Source organism: Diabrotica virgifera, chromosome 4, assembly GCF_917563875.1.
Source record: "Diabrotica virgifera virgifera chromosome 4, PGI_DIABVI_V3a".
Taxonomy (NCBI): Eukaryota; Metazoa; Arthropoda; class Insecta; order Coleoptera; family Chrysomelidae; genus Diabrotica; species Diabrotica virgifera.
In genome coordinates this window covers 258,675,488-258,699,520 of record NC_065446.1, presented here as the reverse complement: position 1 = coordinate 258,699,520, position 24,033 = coordinate 258,675,488, and the positions used below count along the sequence as shown (strand labels likewise).

Genomic DNA, 24,033 nt, shown 5'->3' with positions numbered 1-24,033 from the left:
AATCATCGTCGTATAACAGTATTGCATTCTCTTTCAAAAATCTTGGAAAAAATCATGTACAATAGACTGTATACTCATGTTTCAAAAACTATAATGGAAGAACAACATGGTTTCATAAACAAAAAGAATGTGTGTGTACTTTGTACGCACGTAAGAAGTTATACTTCTATTATGATTTCAACGAAATTAATATACTTACAGGTTATTTGTATTTTATTTAAATATTAAACTAACTTTCTTTACCTAGGTACCACTTTTTAAAAAATTTTACTAAAACGATACCAAAAATATAAAAAAAAGAATATGAATCGTCCGATATTTGAACCCGGGACCTCTTGATCTCCGGTCACACGCTCTACCACTGAGTTATATACCTTTTGCTTTGACAGGTTACAAGATTTCTAATACATACTGACAAATTTAATAAACCAAGTGAAGTGTACAAAAATACTTTAAATATACTCTGCAAGCGAAATTTTTAGACACCATTACTTTTATGCAATGCGAAAAACCTTCACTGTTCTTAGTATCCGAATCTTGGTTGCACAAAAATATTTTGGACTCTATGGTAAATATACCTGGGTATAAAATTTTTAGAGCAGACCGCATAGGGAGAATAGGAGGCGGATGTTGCATATATGCAAAGGAATCTAACTTCTGCCAATTTAACATTGTTTGTGAAAACTTCTCTGATCACCATTATGAAGGGTTGACGCTTAATTTTTCTTCTAAAAAGTTAAAAATAAATTTTGCTATAGCTTGTATATATAGACCTGGTTACAGTTCCGTTCAAAGTGATCAAGAATTATACAGTCAATTGGAAACGCTCATAGCCAAACATAAAACGTTAATTGTTTTTGGTGATTTCAATCTAAGCAACATTTCTTGGCCGCTGACCAATCACCCTCATGATACTCAATCTCAGCTTTTTATTAATTTCTTAGAAAATTCTGGATTAGAACAAATAATCAATGAACCGACTCGTTTTCGTCTGAATCAACAACCTTCTCAGCCAGATCTTACTTTAACCTCTGATGTTAATCTTTTAACTAATATTTCGGTTACATCTCCAATTGGAAAGTCGGACCACGCAGTTATTTCAACTTCCATACAGATCCTCAAGTCGGAAATATTACAAAATAATATGCAAATGACATATAAAAGAATAAACTATCATCATGTAAACTTAGATGTATCTACTGCAGATTGGGCAGATATGTTGAATGGTAAGGATGTTAACAAACAGTGGGAAATTTTTGAAAATTTTCTGAATGAATCCATGTGCACGAACTCTCATTATGTGCAACGTAGATGTAATCCTAATAAGCCATGGATAAGTGCAGAAATATTTGAAATGATAAAATTTAAAAAGTCATTATGGAAAAAGTATTTACGAAGTAAAACGAATGCTGACTACCTCAATCATCGAACTTTTTCTAATAACTTAACATCAACTATTTTTAAATCTAAACAAAATTTTGAAAACCAACTGTCCTCAAATAAGAACAAAAAACCTCTTTACAAATATGTCAGAAATTCTATTTTATCTAAAGTTTCGTTACCTATTTTAAAAACCGAAACAGGCGAACCAACCTCAGTGAAAATGGAAGTTGCTACTATTTTTGCCAAAAAATTTCAAGAAGTGTTTACAATCGAGGAGGCTCTTCCGAATACTTTACGTGTTGTTTCTACAAGAAGTAACTACGATATTAGTGACATAGACTTTGATCCAGAGATTCTTAAACAAAAAATTTTGTGTTTAAAATCCTTTTCCGCTCCCGGATTAGACGGTTTCGCCGCAATTTTATTTAAGAAGTGTGCAAACTCGATTATCCATCCGTTAAGTTTTATAATGAAAACCTCATTTTTGTCACACACTTTACCTGATGGCTGGAAAATCTCTAGTGTTACTCCAATTTATAAAAAAGGTGACAAGTTAGATCCTGACAATTATAGACCAATTAGTCTAACATCCATTGCGGCTAAATTGATGGAATCAGTTATTCGCGAATCGGTTATGAACTTTCTCTTAAACAATAATAGAATTCCTATTTCCCAGCACGGTTTTGTACCTGGAAGATCGGTAGTTACTAATATGTTAACATGTGTTAATGACTGGTCTCTTTGTTTGGACAGTAATCAACCTGTTGATATTATATATTTAGACTTTGCTAAGGCTTTTGATCGAGTTCCTCACAATAGACTACTATTTAAGCTTGAACATAACGGTATTAGAGGAAACTTACTTGAGTGGATTAAAGGATTTTTAATAAACCGTAAATTTTGTGTACGCGTTGGTGACTGTTATTCCTCAATGTTTAGTGTATACAGTGGCGTTCCGCAGGGTTCAGTGTTGGGGCCCATTTTGTTCCTAGTGTACGTTGCTGATCTGCCAATTCACCTTAAAAGTAACATGTCGCTTTTCGCTGATGACACAAAGTTATATGCAAATCCCTTTTCTGGTTACAATCAATTACAGACCGACCTTCAAGAGGTTGCTAAGTGGGTAGACGATTGGTGCTTGCAATTAAACACATCCAAGTGTGCAGTTCTACATTTAGGTAAAAACAATCCAAGGAATCGGTATGTACTTTCAAATGTTTCTCTAAAAACTGTTTCGCAGCAAAAAGACTTGGGTGTACTTGTGACGGAAACATTATCTTGGTCTGAACATATCCAGTCGGTATGCAATAAAGCTAGAACATCAGTTTACTTATTATCTAAGACTTTCTCTAAGATATCGCCAAAAAATTTTGTTGCTCTCTTTAGTGTATATGTAAGACCTATTTTAGAGTTTGCCGGACCCGTGTGGAATGTCGACTGGCAAAGGGATTCTGATCGACTTGAATCTGTGCAAAGATGGGCAACAAGAATTCCTTATGGCCGTCGTCGTCCTTCCTACGAAGAACGGTTAACCTACTTAAATTATCCTACATTTATGGACCGACGACTTCGTGGGGATTTAATAATTGCTTATAGAGCGTTACAGGGAAAGTTTGGGATAGATCTATCACATATTTTCCCTTTGAGTAACGACCTTAGATTGCGGGGTCATCCATACAAATTAGCCAGACAACAGTTTCACAGTAAATGTCGTGAGAACTCTATATCCAATAGAATATTTTATACCTGGAACTCACTTCCACACGACGTCGTCGGGGCTGTATCTGTAAATTGCTTCAAAAATAAATATGACTCTTTTAGTTCTGTATCACGGGAACAATAATTTTTCGTTTCTTAAATTAAATTAATTTATAAGTCGTATGTAGTCTTAAGTTTAGGTTTCTTTTTGCATAGTTCTTTTTAGTCAAATGGAGCTATATAGGTCTTAGACCTCGGCTCCTTTTTCTTCTTTAATAATAATAATAATACTTACTATTATTATTATAAAATATCTTATTCCCGAGGAAGACAAATCCAAAGACACAAAAATTATAATAAATGATACATTTATTAAGAACACTAATATATTCTTTTACATGATATAATATGAGTTATTTGCGCTGACAGCCCTGATACATACATATCTTGAAAGATTAGCAACGAAATACATAATGTCTGTGTGCGCATGCGCCCGGCATTATAAAATTTCACTCTCGATCGTAAAGAAGTATAACTTCAAAAATCAACTCAAACAAATCTATGCATTTTCAGTCACTGCAAGTACTTGGAAGGGAATTGAGAAACGATCGTGCGCGAATAGCGGAGAAATATTGCAACTTTCTTAAATAATTCATATTATCAATTGAAATTGTCAAATTGACGTACATTTCATATCTACTGTCATTGAAGAAGAAAAATTATATGTTGCTCCACAATATTGATATAATATGCAATTATTATATAAAGGTAAATTTAATTAATTGTATCTTCCTTGCAGTACTGCATTTTAATAACTAATTTTATTTACTACATACAATTGTTTACGTTTTAATAACATAACCTGAATCTTATTTTTTCTTCTTATTTTTTTGGACTATGGCCTTGACAATTATCCAGTAACCAGGACTAAATATAATTAAAAGTGCGAATAAAGTTGCAGAGCGTAGAAATAGGTGTCGCTTTGCCAAACTTTCACGGTCCCAATACGAAACTAGCAGAATATTACCAAGTTATTTAATTATTGATAAACAATTACTTATCTAAAATATTAGTTGAAAATGGAAAGTTATTGGAAAAACCCGCATTTTCCGGGGGAAATCTTCGTCGAACTAAATCGGGAAAAACACTTCTTTATGTAGAATTTAATTACGGTGAATTTTTGTTTGGGTGTTTTTGGTGTAAAGTTAAAATCTTTGGAGTTAAAAACAGACAGCTCACGTCATTAGTATGAAATATATGCCAAAAAATTGGAATTTAAAAATAAAAATCGACCTGTTTGGGGATTTTTCTCCAAACTCGTCCATTTTAGAGAAAATGAATTTATTCTATAATTTTGCCCCTCTCTGTATATACTCGCATGTATACCTATATACACAGTGTGTCGCATTTAAGATGAAGACACCCCTATATCGCGGCTATCAAAATAAATACAGATTTGAAATTTTGCAGTCAAGCAGTGTGATAGTTCACATTTTTTAAGATAGTCAACTCAATTTGAAGTTTTAAAGGCGGCCTACTGCCAATATACAAACAGGGCGAATTTTCGATATTTTATTTCGCGTTAGAGATATCGGAAAAACTTATTTGGAAAAGTCGTTCCAAATATTAGTCTAACCCAGTGTTGCCAATCGGCGGATAATTATCCGATTTGGGTACCTTTTTGAGAGTTGTCGTATCTTCTTCGTATCTTTAATAAATCGGATATTTGCGGATATTTTTCAGTGTATCTACCAACGACTAAAACTTTCTCATCCATATATTCCCGACACCAACAACACATTAATTTTGTTTGGTTCCACCCAAATCTTTATAAATAGCCTATACTGGATGAATATTAGTGACATCCGATACTTTTCATCTTTTGACAAATAAGGGACATGTGCCGATTCTTTTGTTTAGAATTTAAATGCACAAGTGCATCCACTTAAGGCATACTAATCCAATTCAAATTTCAAAAACCGTCTGCCCTCCGATGTTATTTATGAGTTTTTAGTTTTTAGTCTTTAAACTTATGAAAGCTAATTCACGCACGATTTAGTTTTATTTTCATTTTATGTATAGTAGTGCAGTGCTTAAGTAAACGTTTCAAGATTTCTCGGACATGAGATGTAGTTAAATCTAGTCCTTTTTTGTAAAGTTCTATAAAATCTAATATCTTAAACAAAACCATTTTATCAAAACATGTTATACTTACCTAATTCTATTTATGATTTTTTTGAGGAATGTAATGGTACCTACTATGCAGAAAAGAACTTTCCGGCACAGAAACGTCACTTTTCTGCACACTACTGTCAGTTATGCTGTGAGAAAATATTAAGTTTGTTAACATAAAATTGTGCAGAAAAATGCATTTGGAATAGTGGTTGTAGAAAAATCTACTTATTTGAAACTAGTAATATCTAGATATCTACTAATTAACTCAAAAATCTTTCAAATTTTTTGCCTATAAAAATTATTTAGTCGGGCATTAACGTTGAACGCACCACGGGTATTATGGATAATAACTTTGATACCTTAATAACTGCAAGATTGTCAAATACATCTCTATTTTTTTAGTTGTAATAAATCTTTAGCTGTTAAAAGAGCGTAGGCGCAAAATTTCGGACCAATAATCTTTAAATGTATTTATTTTTTTCGAATCCTGAGAAGACTAATAAATATTTTTGAAAAATTTGAACGCAGAATAAAAGATTACATTATTACCGAGGGCTGAAGGTCCCTTAGAATAAACAAAATGTTTCTTTTGAATGAGATATTTGAAATTAAAAATCACACTTAATATTCTCTTTTCCTTTTACCCCTGTAACATATTAGAATAAAAATTATAGAAATCTTCAGGGACTTTTGGTCCTCGGTAATAATGTAATCTTTCATTCTGCGTTTAAATTTTTAAATAATACTTATTAGCTTTCTCAGGACTCGAAAAAAATAATGCATTTTAAAAGCATTGACCAGAAATTTTGCGCCTATGCTATTAATGTAGCTGTAGTTTATTTTGTATTGATTTATTTAATATTTATTTTTCCAGTACCTAGTTTTAGGTAGTTATTACGTTTTAATAAGATAATATTTAAAAGTGTTTTTTTTTACTTAAATAATTATAATAAATTAATATAACAGGATAATATAATATAACAGGATTAATATCTCAGGATCCAAATAATGAAATATTTAGATTTATTTATTTATTTAGAATTTAACACTTACGATAATACAAAATACGAATAATATAATAATAGTAAGTAATTAAATAGTATTTACATACATGAATTAGGTAATAATCAGCTAGGATACGAGATTTTCATCTATAAACGAAAATTTTTAAACTGTGAAATAGAGAATCCAGTAGATTAAAGGGCCGGTTGTTCGAACGCTAATCAGAAATGGAATCAACTGATCATTATCAAATATTTAATTACTGTCAATGTCAACTTTGATTGGGTTGCTGAAAACATAATTTATTACAATTATGAGATTAATTGATTAATTAATCAATAATTGTTACGTTAATTGATAATTAATAATTAATTAATCAATCAATTATGTTAATTATCATAATGATAATTGATTACAATCAACTGATTGGCGTACGAACAACGGATTTTGTTATTTGATGGTTGTTAAGGGGACTAAAAGAATAACATTGGCAACATTGATTTTAATAACAGAATAATTTTTGACCTAGCGTACCTTTTCGTGACAAATCGGATATTTTTCGAGCGATCATCGGATAATCTAGAGAAATGCGATTGGCAACACCGGTCTAACCCCACCTACCAAATTTCATTACAAAATTCGCACTTTTAGTTTTTTCAAAAAATACTAGATTTGTTGTAAAAGGTATATTTTATATACCTTTTACAATAAATCTAGTATTTTTGTGATTTATGGTATACGGCCAGCTACAGGAAGTTTATTTTCCTCGTGGATTTAGTTTGTTCAGTATTTGTAGTCAGGATTCTAAAACATACAATTGGCTATCCCGAGATGCAGATCGAGACAGCCATTGTGGAAGTCGCAAAAAATGTCTCCTTTAGCCCTAAAACATTCCCACAAATTCTCGCCCCCTAGTGCCAGACAAGCCACAATTACAGAGCTGTGCTTAGTGTAAAGAGTGAGAAATGCATACCACCCTGTTCTGTTCTTAGGGGGATTTGAAAAATGTCTGACTATAGGGTAGTGCCATCACAGAAGTGAGTAGTGCTACTACGGGGAACGTACAATAATTACAACTTTGGAGAGAAATTAATAAGTAGCTTTTTTATTTTAGATACTTATTAGGTATAGTGTCAAAATTTATAAATACAATTTTGAAATAAGTAATTTACCTATATTAATAAATGGAATATATATTAATTATATATATTAATAACTAAATTACTATATTAATAACTAAAAAAAATATTATTATACATTTGAAGAGGTTAGGCGGCGCCTACCGTGCCTACCCTGACGGGCCACCCCTGCTCTATGTACGAGAAGATGTCTACAAATCACCAGAGAGAGTAGAATAAGGAATAAGACTAGAGGAAATATGGAACAGCATGGAAGTAGAAAGTTTAATTACAAAAAAGTTGAAAAACAGAACCCTGCAGTAATACGGACACGTACAAAGAATACCACAGCAAAAAATGCGAAAAGAATATAGGACTAAGACCCGCCGGGAAGAAGATGGAGAGGAAGACCTGCTATGAGTGCTATGAGATGGACAACTTGCCTAGGAAATGTTATGATAGATAGAAACCTCAGAGAAGGCGAGTGGAAGAATAGAGTGCCGTGAATATATTAATGAAATAGTAACATGTAAGAATCTTCAACAAAAATAAAAAGAACTCGTCGAAACTAACCACACAACGTGACAACAGCGCCAGCAGTCGTCAGCTGTTTTGATAAATGGGTACATTGAAACTCATGTGCGCTATGTCGATGGGATTGTTTTGTTGTGGTTTTGTTACCGTCGTTACCGGTAAAGTTAGCTCAGGTCAAACTCAACCAACACAAAGAACAGCCATCGGAATGTGAACTATCGGAAAATAACCTCATATTATTTGCCTTATGGCCGTTTCTTATTGAACGAAACACCGTGGTTATTTCCACCTGGTACTAATCTACCATTTGATTAGTTACTGTTCTGGGCTTAAATCGTTCAACCTACCAATTTACTGTTCAAAAACGATATCTAAGAAACTGATTATTTCTTTACAAGAGGTCATTTCTACAAAACAAGAAGTAAAATCAAGGAGATTGTTTTAGATATGGTTCTAAAACTATTCTCTTGTGGAATTTTTACTATATGTATTTATTCAGAATGAAGCACATTTTTAATTGAAAATGGTTCATAAAATACATATTTATAACACATTTTGTAACTGATTCATTGACTTACTGTAAATGCGGTATACTGTGACCTCTTCACAAAATGAGAAATAATGGTATGCGGTAATTATACAGGCATCATCATCATCAATCAGCCCTTTGCATCCACTGCTGGATATAGGCCTCTCCTATTTCTTCCTCTACTTCTTTTATCGGCTCTTGGTCTCCACTGGGGACCAGGTTTGTCATTAGCTTTGTCTTAGATATGTTCATTTTTAACCTAACCTGAGAGCACACTTCTTGAAGGTCATGCAACATTATTCTAATATCCTTTAAATTGTCTGCCAGTAGAACTACATCATCTGTGAAACACAAGTTTTGTTAGATTTTGTCCATCTATATTTAAACCTTTCTCCCTCCAATCAAGCATTTTAAAGATGTATTCCAGAACGGTGATAAACAGCTTTTAGGTGGCATAGTATCGCCCTGCCGTAGGTACATACTCCTCTGCCAATTCGTATGGGATTGGTATTCTCGTGTAGCTTCACTACCATTGTGGCACAGACATCACTTTACTCAATATCGTCCTCATTCTCTTTGGCTTTATAATTAGATTTCCTAATTCCCTAATTATATTTTTCCATGAGTTTTTATCTTAAGTCATATCAATATCGATCCTCTTTACTAACATGTATTGTCTACAGTAGGAAAAATGAAAGAATACCCATGAACGAACATATAAAACACGCTGCATTTTCCTATCACCGTGTCACACAAAAAATTGACTAGCGCAAGTACATTAATAATTATTGTTACATGTACTTGCACTGGACAATTTTCTTTCTGACACGGTGACAGGAAAATACAGCGCGTTTTATATGTTCGTTCATGGGCATTCTTTCATTTTTCCGACTGTAAGCATTCTCGGTTCCATGACATCTCTTAACGCGACAGTTCGTAACCGGACAACTGATAACGGACAATTCGCAACAGCGACAGTTCGTATCGGCGACACTTCGTAACGGCGACATTTCGTAACTATACAAATTCGTAACTGAGAATTCGTAACGTCCAAATTGAATTATTCTGTTTATTTTTGTTAACGTGGAAACTAATAGTATATTATGCAACGATCATTTAATGATGGTCATTATGAAGCGAGTATGAGGGTTACGAAACGAGCCGTATGCGGCGAGTTTCGTATAGAGTACGAGCTTCATATTGATAATTAAATGCAAGTTGTATACACTATTTTTTCTATGATCATTCACAACAAAAAATATATTCAAATTGTTAATTTTGTAACACAAATAAATTCAGTAGTTTGTCAGTTTGACGGTTTGTTTACATATTGAGAACTGTCAAAAAAATCTGTATCATAATGAAGTTCATTATGATACACGTAGCGACATCATAATAGGGCTTTTCATTCACAGTCATTCGTTTCGAGCTTCTGTCATGTGTCACTAAATATTACTATATCTACGTCATACGTTATTGGTATATCCAATATACAAACCAAAGACTATGGCGTAGATTTATTAATATTATGTGACACATGACAGAAGCTCGAAACAAATTACAATCGATGAAAAGCCCTATTGATATATTATAGTATGAGAATAGATTGCAATTATCTTAAATAATTCATATTGTCAATTGAAATTGTCAAATTGACGTATATTTCATATCTTCTGTCATTGAAGCAAAAAATTTTTATATTGCTCCACAATATTGATATGATTTGCAATTATTATATAAAGGTAAATTTAATTAATTGTATTTTGCTTGCAGTACTGCATTTTAATAACTACCTTTATTTACTACATACAATTGTTTACGTTTGCATAACATAACCTGCATCTTATTTTTTCTTCTTATTATTTTTTTGGACTATGGCCTTGACAATTATCCAGCAACCAGGACTAATATAATTGGCCAATATAATTAGAAGTGCGAATAAAAATACAGAGCGTAGAAATAGAGGTCGCTTTGCCGAACTTGCACAGTCCCAATAGTGATAATCAAAATATCAACTTCGTACTCGTTTGAACCGAATATACCAAACGAAACAATTTCCAAAAATCTCACGTTTTTGATACGACTAATGTATGCTAATTATTTATTGTGTTTCCAGTTCCAATATGTTGTTCGAAAGTGTGAAAGTAGAAGTGAATTACACTTTTTTGTTTTTTGTGATGTCTGAATTATAATTAGAACATTCTAACAAACTAACAATAACGGTAAAAAGCGAAACTTGTCCAAAATAAACTGTTAACATTGTTATTTCACCATAATTATTATTATACGTTGTCCGGAAAAAAGTCGACTACCCGGAAATGTATCAAGAAAGCACACATATACATTTATTTATGTATTCATTTATTAAATGATAACCGTTTTACAAAATTCAAAGTTTCTACACTTCTGCAAGAAATTAACGCACCACCTTAAAACTTGGTTATTTTTAATGTCTCGAATTTCCTAAACCTGTTGTCCGATTTAAGTGATTTTTTTAACATGTAATAGCCTTATTCTTTAATAACAATACTATTGTTGCTACACAGGTAAATGGTCATTGTATACCGGGTGTACCAATCAAACTGTGATTTTTTGACAAAGTTCGCGTCATCCTGTGGAATATTCTAACATTTATAAAATACGGAAATTAAAACATAGCCTCATGTTTTCTTAACATACTGTTTTTTGATTCATTCGATTATGTTGGAGCAACTGGCTAGTGATTTTAGTAGGTAATTTTTTTGTTTTTGGCCAATTTTGCCAAAATTGGAGAAATTATTATTTAGTAATTATTAACTATTTAGTAATTTTTTTTTGTTTTGCCCATTTTGCCAAATTGGCAAAATTACTTACTAAAATCACTAGCCAATTGTGTCTGAGTTTAGCGAACCGACTATATTACTTAAACAACTAGCCTTGTTTTTCATCAATATACAGGGTATTTTTAAAGTTTTTAAATAAGTATGATACACTAACGAAAGTTTTAGTTTTAATATTAACAATATTAAAAATAAAAAAATATGAAAAAATATTTTTAAGAACCGCTTTTCTTTAGTTACGAGTGACTAAAATTGAACATATAAAAAAATCAACCAAAAAGCAAAAAAATAAAAAAAAATTGAAAAAATCTAACACATTCGTCAAAGAAAAGCGTGACGCGTCTTCATCGAATAAACGGTTTTCGCCCCACGCTTTTCTTTAACGAATGTGTTAGATTTTTTACATTTTTTTTATTGAAGTTATACTTCTTTAGGCGCGATTGAGATTGAGGGTGAATTTATATTGATCTGCGCGCATGCGCACACCGACAGTTTGGTATTAGTCTTTATACGGGCTCTGATTGGGTGTTGAAATGATCTGTCAATAAAATTGTTCAATATGGAGGTTATCGGTAAACAAAAATGTTGTATAATATATTAGTTTTTATTGTTGTGAGGACAGAAATAAAATCAAATTTATAATTATAGTGACTTTTTAAATAGTTTTGAAAAGCCACAGGTACGTAGTAATTCTAAATGTTTCAGTTGTATTCCAATAAAAAATTAACTTCATACCTATTTGGAAAATGTAAAAAAATAATGTACTTACCTAGTGTTTGCTATGCTATACCCCTAGTAGGCAATGCTTTAATTTACATAATCTGATTACGAACAAACTTTCTACAAATTTTCATCTAATGTATCGTTTTCTTACTCTATATATTGTTGTATTTTAATTCGACAAAAATCAAACTAATAAAAATTCATATAAACAAAATGTCAAAAAGTTGTTCAGTTTGTATATATTCCCACATGACGTATACGCGAAGGTGGTGCAGTTTGAAATCGCTTCGACTCTCGTACGGCGGGATACACGGGAAGTAGGTTCAAGCCCAATGCAAGTTATATCATTTTTTTATTTTTTTTTTATAGAATTTATGATTGTAAGTATCAAGGGCGGATTCAGGACCGATTTTCGGGAGGGGCCATGAACTTTTTTTCGAGAGGGGTACCGAAGGGTCTGGGGATAATTTTTAAAAATTTGGGTTACAATGGTAAGTTTTAAGGCACTTTTCACACACTTTTTAATGCCAAAAAGACATTCAAAACTTATCGTTATTAAAGCATTATTAAAGTCAGTAAAGATTCCTACACATTTTTTTGGATCCAAGTGCAGTTCTTTCAAAAAGTTTAATACTATTTTTCCCAATGCTTCTCCTGTCAGGCCTTGTTCTTCACCTCTTTCTGATTTTCACTAATAATTATTTTTATGCTCTCATAAGCGTCAATGAACTTGACAAAGTCTTCACGAATGCTGTTATTGTGTATGTATCTCAAATTTAGAGAAAGCTGTTCCACGTGAGGTACGTGGTACATCAGTCATTTCGTCAAATATGACAGAGTAAAAATTTGCACTTTGAACCTGTTTCATTATTTGTTCAATTATTTCTTCATCACAACATGTTAATTGATTTTGACTGGTGCTACTAATGTATGTTGCTCGAGAAGGTGCTGTGGATAGGTGTTGTTTATCTCCTGATGCGATTTTAAACCTTAACAATTCCCCTCATTATTAGGTCCAGCACCTTCGTCCAGAAGCAGAAGATCACGATGGCCTCTTGAAGGGCAATTTTTTGTCGACTTAAGAACACTATAGACTCTACTATTAGTCGTAGTCTTTCTCTATTTTCTTGTACCTATTTAGACCTCTGAGAGTCTATCTGGTTAATGATTGACTTTTGCGGGTTGCGATAACTTTGTAGAAAATCCAGACCAACCTGAACGCACTCCTTGTGGTATGATGTTTTTTCATGGGTTTGTATGGCTCCGTCTTTGACCATGAGTTTAGTGAAAGATGTTAAAGGTTTCATGACAAGACCTTGGGCTATCATCCCTTTATTGTGACCATATTTTTCTTTAGAAAAATAAAACGCAATACTTGATAAACAATCCCTTTTGACTGTGCGAAAGTACCAACCAACTCCTTTGTTCTAAGTGCTAGTGACCCAAGGTAGTCCTAAAAATTGGCACTTTGTAAAATTATCAACATGTTAATTTGCAATATATCCTATGTCATTCTTGATGCTTCCGTTACTGCTTTTGTTCAATTCTAGTCCAGACAATAGTATATTTATCTCCTGTTTTGTACATATAGGTACATGTGTTTGAAACTAAAAACATTTGAACTGCAAATATTTAAATTTATATTTTTTTAAATTCTCGGAGGGGGCCATGGCCCCCTCCCTGGATCCGCCCTTGGTAAGTATATTATTATATAATTTTTTTCAGAAAATACGTATTTAATTAAAATTTTTGACAACAACTATTGTTCAGAAATCATTTGTGGCATTTTTCAATGTGTTTGTGTGTGTTTTATTCTTTTATTTTTTTAATTTTTGGTATTGTTTTAATAAAAATTTTTGGAAAGTAGTAGAGAAACTGTTTAAAGTATATTGATTTCGTTTAAATCATATAATAGAAGTATAACTTCTTACGTGCCACAGTGGTCCCGAATGCCGAAAACGTGGTCACGAACCTTTAAAAGCGTATATTGTTTATACATTTTGGAATTAGTTTCGTTCTTAAGGGTTTTCACATCGCTGATTACGAATCTGGCATTATTTTTTCTGAAAAACAAAATGGCGGATCCAATATGGCGGAAAGAAATTGAAAATATTAATCAAAAAGGACATTTTTTTGTCAAATTTGGTAAGTTAAGGTCGCTGATTACAAATCTAACATTACTTTTTTTTAAAACATAATGGCGGATCCAATATGGACGAACGAAATTCGAAAATTCTATTTTAGCCGCATTTTTGTTTAAAATTTTATATTATATGCGACTTTTGAAACTGCTGATTACCAATACATTTTCTTTATGAAGTACAATATTCAGAACCTATTACTTATGTACAACTGCCTATACATACTCAACAATCGCCAGAATCATGTAATATGCGTCATATTTCCCACTTTTGTATTCAAACAACTGCCAGCAATGCATAGGCAGTTATAGACAGCTAAACCAAAGTGATTATGTATCTCCTTATTATATATTTTAAGATTAATAAACATTAGTCGCAGAATTATGCAGAATTTTGTACCTTTTGAATGCATCTTTACAAAATTTTAATTATTTCAAGTATATTTTCACTATTTATGCATTAACAAATTTAAGGCATTTATTGTTAATAAATGTTGATTTAAGTTACATCTTATATTACTATATACTTAAAAAAGAAGAATCTGCTTTACAGCGATAAAATTGATAAACTACAAAATGTTTTACAGGGTTTTCAATATACGCGTTCTTTTTCACTTTCTCTGCCGGCCAAAATAGCTCCGGACATGGCCCACTTGTTCCTGAGTTGTGAACCAGAGTACATCCAGTCTGATCCTCATACCTGCGTATTAGGACTCTACGATAGTATGAGAAAACAACTGTAAGCATGAAAATTCCTAAATAGGGACTCTTTTTTTCGCCTCATGACCACGTTTTCAGCATTTGGAACCACTGTGCGTGCGTACAAAGTACACATATTCTTATTTTTTTTATTTTTTTGCTTTTTGGTTGATTTTTTTATGTTCAATTTTAGTCACTCGTAACTAAAGAAAAGCGTTTCTTAAAAATATTTTTTTCATATTTTTTTATTTTTTACTTTTTAGTCTTACTCTTTTCAAATATTAAAATATTATATCGTCATGTTTTTTAAAATATGTATAAAACATATGATGTACAAACATGAAAAGTAGTCGGAATCGGCAAAAAATTTGAAACTTTATTGTTATTTATGAAGCATAACGTAAACAATTAACGTAAAAGTGAAATTATGTATAGTTCATATAATTAGCTACAATCTGTAAAAGTTCAAGTTTCTTCATTGTAAAAAACAAGAGAATTTAAGCATTTTCCGTTAAAATCGTTTTTTTATTTAAACAATTAATAAACATAAATTTTTTTTATTGACTATACGTGTATTGTTCCCAAGAATGCATATGTCTGCAAATTTTTATTCACTTGCATTGAAGAAAAGTCAGTCAAATTAACGTCTAAAGATTTGATGCAAACTATTGAAGTAAAGAAAAGCGTTTAATAAAACTTTATCAGAACTAATCTTCTGGTTACATCATTCGTGGCTTCTAAAAATTTGCAATGCAACGAATGGCCGGAGCAAAGAAGGCCGAGGGAGATCTATAAAGTTTTATCTCACTACCCGCCTGTCCAGCACGGTAAAATTCCAACAAAGATTAGTTTCCTATACTCAGATTAGGAGTAGAACTAATAAAAATAATAAATAATCATATCGTTGTGAATCGAAACAAGAGCCGTCTTATTTTAGTTAGTTCAGAGAGCGCCAAAAGTGCTCTAACTAGTTTCAACTCTTGTTAGAGTCTCTTCAGAGAGCACATATTAAACTTATATTACATATAAGTATGGTAAACTTTAAGGGTAATTCTGCATGAAAAAATAATGACAGTTTGCTTTATGTCCGCAAATGTTTCATTTCCGAAATAGGGGTGATTAAAATATTCCTAAAGCAAAGAAAAATAGAAGGAACACGAAATCCAGGCCGTAGAAGAATGTCATGGTTGCGGAATTTGAGAGAGTGGTTGTTTGGCTGCACCACTAATGAACTCTTTAGATCAGCTGTAAACAAGGTCAGGGTAGCCTTGATGATTTCCATTCTCCGATAGGACGGGCACAAGAAGAAGGAGGGTATTGAATTTTTTCTTACAAACTCGCGATTTATTTATTGCTCTAAAACCGGTTGAGATATACATATGAAATTTGGTGGGTTTTAAGAGGTAGTTATAGAGCATTTTTGAAGTTATTCTTCTTTAGGCGCGATTGAGAGTAAAATTTTTCATAAATCTGCGCGCATGCGCACACAGACAGTATGTAGTTCGCTTCTAATCTTTCAAGAGAGTATCTGTATCATCGCAAATAAGTCATTAAAAGAATATATTAGTGTTTTTAGTAAATGTATTATTTATTATAATTTTTGTGTCTTTGAATTTCTCTTCTTCTGTAGTAAGATAATAAAATATGTAGGTATAACATTTTTATCACGATATCATTCAATCTATTTGTCACCGTGTTGTGTAATTATATCCGAAACTTACGTGTCGATTACAGGAGACTCGGTGGTCTAGTTGTTGAGCGTTCGGTCAGAGATCGAAAGGTCCCGGGTTCAAATCCTACACGATTCATTTTTTTTTTATTTTTGGTTGTTTTGATAAAAATTTTTTGAAAGAGGTAGGATAAGAAAGTTAGTTTAATATTTAAATAGAATACAAATAACCTGTTAAGTATATTTACTTCGTTAAAATTATATAATAGAAGAGTAACTTCTTACGTGCGTACAAAGTACACATACATTCTATTTTTTTTTGACATACAATTAAGAATTTTATGTTCACCATTGGCGCACATAAGGGTCATATTACCCGTATGCGCGCCAATGGTGAATATTAAATTTCTAATTTCTAATATCTCAATCGGTTTTAGAGCAATAAACAAATCGTCAGTTTGTAAGAAAAATTTCAACACCACCTATCTCGGAAACGAAGCATTTACGGACATACGTTTATAAAGTAAACTGTCATTATTTTTTCATGCAGAATTACCCCTTGGAGTTTGCTATACTTATTTAAAAACACCCTGTATTGACGAAAAAAACAAGGCTAGTTGTTAAAGTACCTAACTTTGTTATTATACAACATAAGCGAATGAATAAAAAATGTTAAGGTTAAGAAAACATGAGGCTTTAGTTGGGTTTTAATTTCAGTATTTTATAAATGGTAGAAACGGTAGAATATTCCACAGGGTGACGCGAACTTTGAGAAAAAATCAGTTTGGTTTGTACACCCGGTATACAATGACAATTTACCTGTCTAATAGCAGGAATATTATTACAGCGATATTGTTAAAGATAACATGTTAAAAATATCACTAAAATCGGACAACAGGTTTAGGAAATTCGAGACATTAAAAATGACCAATTTTTAAGGTGGTGCGTTAATTTCTTGGAGAAGTGTATAATTTATATTCATTTGCAAAAAACTAAAGTAAAGTATGTACTTACAGTCTGGAACAGCAGAACATGAATCGCTCGAAGGTCTCACGTACCACTCGCGATGATAACTCTTGATTCTTGTCACATCTCCAAGAAGGGAACACTAGACGTCTCGATGCACCAACGGCTCAGCTCAGACCACTAAAAAACATAAAACATGTCAACATTTACTTTGCATTATTTGAGCGCAGCAGACTAAGCATACATGATGTGGAAACGTAAACGATAACGATAACAAGTGCCACTTGAGAATATTAAATCTGGGAAGTTCTTGGAATTCGTGTGGTTTATAGGGGCGTGTGGGTACAACAAAACAAGGAAATATTTTCTATAGTTTATTTCAGCGTTCTTTATAGCCCAGTAAATGACCATTTTGGAGTGATTTTGAATGAAGAAAATTTTGATTTACCTAGTTTTTTCTTACACTCTACTTCATTATTGGACTAAAGCCCAGGATTGCATTTTTACTTCGGGGGTGAAAGCTTCCCCTTCTCGGGAGTGACAAAACATACGTTCAAGATAAATCCGGAAATGGATAAATTCTAACTATTTAAGCAACTTTTGTTCTATGGAGTTTCTTCACTAAGTCAATACTTTTCGAGTTATTTGCGAGTGAAACGTTCATTTGTCAACAATAACAAACACTTTTTCAGACGGTTTTTCGTAAATAACTTAGAAAGTACCTAAGTATTTTATCAAAAAAAAAATAGACTTAGCAAAAATGTAGGTAGCTCATAAAAAAACAAAAAACATGGAGTATGATGGTGTATGTAAGCGAAGTTGTAGCTTGTAGCTCATGAATAGGTTATATCTTAGTCATTTCTAAACTAAATATTCCACAGGTTATACATAGACCCACAAGACTCTGATAAATAACACAGGTTTACAAAACAAAATAAATTTTGGACTACATATTTGACGAAAACATATGACTAGGGGGTTTTTAAGGTCGCTGATCACGAATCCGGGGTCTGCTGACCTCTATCACGTCAGGCAAAACCTCTATCACGCCACAAAAAGTATATTAGGGGTTTTTGGGGTCGCTGATCACGAATCCAGAGACAGCTGACCTCTCTCACGTCTAGTTTAAGGTTATTTCAAGGTCAAATCAAGATAAATCGACACAATGTTTTCGTTTTCAAAAAAACTATTTTTTTTTCAAGTATAAAGCGGGAAAACCAAAAATACAATTTTGTTAATTTTCTTACAGCATGAAAATATACACCTAAGAAATACTTATGGATTTTTTGAAAATTTTTGAATGTACAGTTTGGCCACAATAGGAAAAATAATATGTTACGGCTTATAATAAAACTACCGGTAAGAAACCGGACAAAATTTTAATAGTAACATATTTTTCCGCAAATCGCCAGGAAATTTTGACATTCCTGTCAAAATTTCTTGAAGAAAAAGTCAGGACTTCCTTACTGTAAGGAAATGTCATTTCCTTACTGTAAGGAAATGATATTTCCGTACAGTTGTTAGTGTTCTACATATATGATAGAAAACATAGTAACCATAGTAACCCAAGTAATTTTATTAGGAATTTCAAAGCACCATTTATTTGGGAATAAAATTATCGCGTTTTTTTTTAATCAATCAATATCTGTCGAATTTTAAACGATTTGCGGAAAAATAGTATGTTTACCTCGTAGGAAAAGCCACATTCCTGGACTCTGTGTTGCTAAGTCTCGGCTTGCGCCTCGACTTAGCAATCTTCACAGTCGTCCAGGAATGTTAAGCTTTTCCTACCCGGTAAACAATGTACTATATGTATTAACATTCGTAAGTATTTCTTAAGAGTATATCTTTATGCTGTAAAAAAATTAACAAAATTGTATGTTTGGTCTTCCCACTTTATACTTTGAAAAAAGTAGTTTTTTGAGTTTTTTCGAAAATGAAAACATAAAGTTTGCTCAAAATTTGTCAAAATACTTCTAGTGATCATATACCTTCTCAATTTTTTTCAAATTTTTTGAATTTGTAGTTTTTCTGGGGGTGAAGAGCAACCTTAAATTTTAAAAAAATATATGCTACAGCTACAACAGCATAGTAAATCATTACACAAACCTGTAAAGTGTAAAGCAATCGAATACATACTTGTAAATGTAAGATTTGCAATGATTCTGCTTCTGCACGAATTACTCACAATCCAGCACTGATTTTTCACAAAAACTGCTCACCCTAACAACCCTATGACAACCCTAACCTAATTAGTGATCTTGACATTGTATTTTCTTTGTTCCGTTAATATTCGGAAATATTACAGCATGAATAACACTTATTTACATGTAAGAAAGTTTCTTTGTCACATTTTATGACTAATACTCTATCGAATCCAGTAATTCATAATTAAAAATTATGCAAACTCACCAAAAAAACCACAGCAAAACTATTTCCGACAGATTCACGGTTTCAGCTGTTCGCTGTTTTTGTTTGGGAATCGACTAGGCTGCTTTTGCTCGGGAAAACCGAGCTAAGGGGAAAACGGAGCAGCTGTAGGAGGAAAGGAAAATCGATAGCGGCGACCTGCTTCTCTGTCTCATTCATTCATCCTTACTCCCCCTTCACGGGAATTTGCCCTTTCATAAAGTTGATTTTAGTGTAGTGGCTGGTGTTTGTAACCGAGGATTTGCACCTGTTCGTTTAATTGAGGGTTTTAAATCTTACCCCAGGAAGCCAAATTAGCACTTGAAAAATTGAAAAAGTCAATAAAAAGTCGTATCATTTCGTGGTTATCGAGATTGTTACCACGTCTTAGTTTTCTATTTACATTAAGCAAAAAGCGACTTTTTTCATTCGTTTCAATATTTTTTCAACTGTTAAATTTAAATTATGTATTAAATTAAGAGTATAAGTAATAAAGATATTTAATACACATTTCACAATGTGAGTTTTTATGTATAGTCTTTTTACTACAAAAGCAAGATTACGTAGGTCAAAATTTCTGACGTCAGAGCACTGTCAAATCATTAGAATGTGACTTTTCATCATGGCCACGTTAATGCCATTACTTGTCATTGTCATTACTGTACAAATAATAGGTTTGTTCTAGCAAACAGTCAAACTAGTCAAAAACCGTCAGCAAACAGTTGGTCAGTGAGAAAAAATTATACAGTCACCAGTGCTATCCCATCTACTCGCGCTGGTTCACTATTCGCTGATGGTTTCAAACCGTTTGAAACTGATGCTAGAACAATCCTAATATCTCTATCTTTATTCTAATTAATGATGTCAATCGGTTTTCATTTCTTGCCGAAATATATTAATAATACGCCGAAATATTTGTAATGTTAATTAACCTAAATAAACATCAACTTTAAAATTGACATTTCTCTAGCACAGCTATACGCTCTGAGCTTCGCTGGTGGCGCTCCTAGCGGATTACTAATTCAACTTTCACCGGTAATTTTTAAATTTATTATTTAATTGTTATCGCTTAACATTTACAACGCAAAAAATTAATTAAATTGTAATCGATTTTTTTAAGATTTTGCTAATCATTTTGACGTTCTATTGATAAAATATTAATTTCTTACTTTGGATACTTTCACAATTATCGTGTAGATGGCGCTAAGATTTTTAGATTAAATTATAATTACATATTACGGAACATTAAAAAAACTTAAATTCAGTATTTAAAACGTAAGTTTATTTAAGGTAAAAATATATATACCACAGCTTTGACTAATATTTTTTATAATTAATGTTTTTAATTTTAATTTTAAATTAAACACTTTGACATTTATGTCAAATTTCCGGTAAACGTTTACAGACTTGCCACTACTGGCTCTCGCGAATTTGTAAATATCCCCTCTACGTACGAGCTCACAGCGCATACGACACCCACATGGAACTGACCGATCTTGCAAAAGTGTCAACATGGTATCATAATAGGGTTTTTCATTCAGAGTCACTTGTTTCGAGCTTCTGTCATGTGTCGTATAATATTAATATATCTACGTCATACGTTTTTGGTTTGTATCATTGGTATCTACCAATAACGTATGACGTAGATATATTAATATTAGACGACACATGACAGAAGCTCGAAACAAATGACAGTCGATTAAAAGCCCTATAAGAAAAACGTACTCGCGATTACATTGATTATTTCATTCATAGGAGATTCTGACCAATAGAAAGCTACAGAAATAAAAATTAAACTGATAAGTTTTGATAATTTCCCGTCGTCAAGTATATTACGTCAGATGCCCTTCGTTGCTATGAAAAAATCATTCAGTGACATTAATGACATTAATGTTTTAAAAATTATAAAAGTGATGATTTTCAACCGTCAAATATTTATAACAACTGTGTGTTTATTTGTACTAATTTGTACTTACATAAATAAATTACAATAAAATTTTGGTTTTGAACAGTTTTATTCATGAAATAATCGCAACAAATTGCACTTGATCTCTAAAATTAATATGGAATTTTAGAGCTCTTATGCAATTACTACTGATTATTTAATTCATAGGAGATTCTGACCAATAGAAAGCTACAGAAATAAAAATTAAACTGATAATTTTTGATAATATCCCGTCGTCAAGTATATTACGTCAGATGCCCTTCGTTGCTAGGAACAAATACATTCAGTGACATTAATAACAATTAATGTTTTAAAAATTATAAAACTGATGACTTTCAACCGTCAAATATTTATAACAACTGTGTGTTTAATTGTACTAATTTGTACTTACATAAATAAATTACAATAAAATTTTGGTTTTGAACAGTTTTATTCATGAAATAATCGCAACAAATTGCACTCGATCTCTAAAATTATTATCGAATTTTTGCCTTCGTGACACTTTGACATAATTTCACTCCCCTTCGGGTCGTGAAATTAAAACTGTCAAGTGTCACTCGGGAAAAATTCGATAATTTTAGAGCTCTTGTGCAATTACTACTGAGAATTTTAGAATTATATTAATTAAATATCCAAAAACATTTTTTATTATTAATAGATAATATAAATTTTATGAAACACTCCTTTAAGGCACATTACAATATCAAATATTTGGTATTTCAAGTTTGGTTACCGTGCTGTGCGTCATAGTAGCTTTCTATAATATTATATAGCATAGATGTGTTAGCGTTTGAAGTTGAAGTGGTTATTTAGTATCATTCTGAACTTGTAGCTCTAAAAATTCGAAATGGGGTGTCATCATCTGGCACTTTAAGTTTTAATTTTTTTTTGTATTTTTGATAAACAGGTCAAATTTACATTTTTTATTGAAATAACTGATTTAAATTATTAATATAGACTTTATACTCACTAAATCTTAATTTTTTTTTTAGATAGTTTACTTCATTTCATTTATTATGGCTTGGTATTTGCTAATTTGCTTTTAACACCTTTTTCATTTTATTTTTTAACTTCTATAACATATTAGAATTAGTGCCTAATAAGTTAATAAAACATGTTTTTTTTTATATTCTTGTGTTACTCAGCACATTATTTTGTTTTTTAAACAAGTAGATTACAGAAAATTTTTAAGGGATGCTGTGAGCACCCCACGTGGCAGTTGACGCCTTGCAAGGCCACGTGGCAGGTGCCGGATTAAGCTCCAGCTTAGCCCCACTAGTCCAGGAACCGAAGCTTTTCACCTCGCAATTTTTACAAAATGGATCGATTTGCTTGAAAATTTTAGAATAAGTAGTGGATAGTCCAAGGATCAAAATCTATATGATGACGAAAGGCGCTTTTACCATGGGGGTGGTTGCCACCCAGGGCCGCCGAGAGGGATGAGCGGGCCCCGGCAAAAAGTGAAGAGCGAAAAAATTGTTTAATTTTTATAGAAATAAAATTTTAAATAATAAATAATATGAAACATTTCTAATACATATAAATTTTATTAAATTTTGATTATACAAAATTTTATTCAATTTATAAGAGTGAAAATATTTATAATACAGGTTGTTTTCGAGTTTTCTGATTTGGCAAAAATCGCATGATTTTACCAAATCATTTTCAATTCACAAAGTTGAAAGGCAGCTAACCGATCCTGTTTCATTCATTACCTCATACCATTTTTTATGCAAAAAAGAAAACTAAAGGATCTTTTTGCTTCTGCGACTGTCACCGGTAATGTGTAAAATATTCTTAACACAATAACGATTCAAATTTGAGATATTTAATTTTATTAAGCAAATCTATTGGAGAAAGTTGAGATTCACCAATATTATCCTTGTATATCGCTCTCAAATGAAAAATTTCATCTCTCATTTCTTTACTGATGTCTTCTTCATAAAACTATCGCAATACATATATATCAATTTTCTTCTTAATATTGTCATCATCTTCATCTCTGAATATCCATAAAATGTTAAATAGCGAATGAATTTTATTTTCCGCATTAAATCTTCTGGTTAAATTGCTTATGATATAACAATATTAAATATTTCCCAGCGAAATATTGCGTCGGGCTCAAAATTATCAGTCGCATCACTATATACTAGGCCCAGGCAAATCATCAAAAAATCTCACAGGCTTTTTGCGCCGTTTTTCTTTATTTGATGTAAATTCTGGA

At 32.0% G+C, this 24,033-nt stretch overlaps 1 protein-coding gene across 2 annotated transcripts in view; it reads right to left on the bottom strand.

Moving 5' to 3' along the window:
- The window catches only part of LOC126884130 (tripartite motif-containing protein 2-like), a 120,483-nt gene extending 100,523 nt beyond the window's left edge, over nucleotides 1-19,960 (bottom strand). The window contains exons 1-2 of one of the 2 annotated variants that reach the window (XM_050649976.1): nucleotides 19,868-19,960; nucleotides 17,504-17,635 (exon numbers count right to left, since the gene is read on the bottom strand). In XM_050649976.1, the coding sequence (XP_050505933.1) occupies nucleotides 17,504-17,523 (20 nt within the window). In that variant the 5' untranslated portion in view covers nucleotides 17,524-17,635; nucleotides 19,868-19,960. Of the gene's footprint in view, nucleotides 1-17,503; nucleotides 17,636-19,594; nucleotides 19,612-19,867 lie in introns of those variants that run through there. The other variant, XM_050649977.1, reaches the window with a different exon arrangement.
- Nucleotides 19,961-24,033: the final 4,073 nt, after the last annotated feature.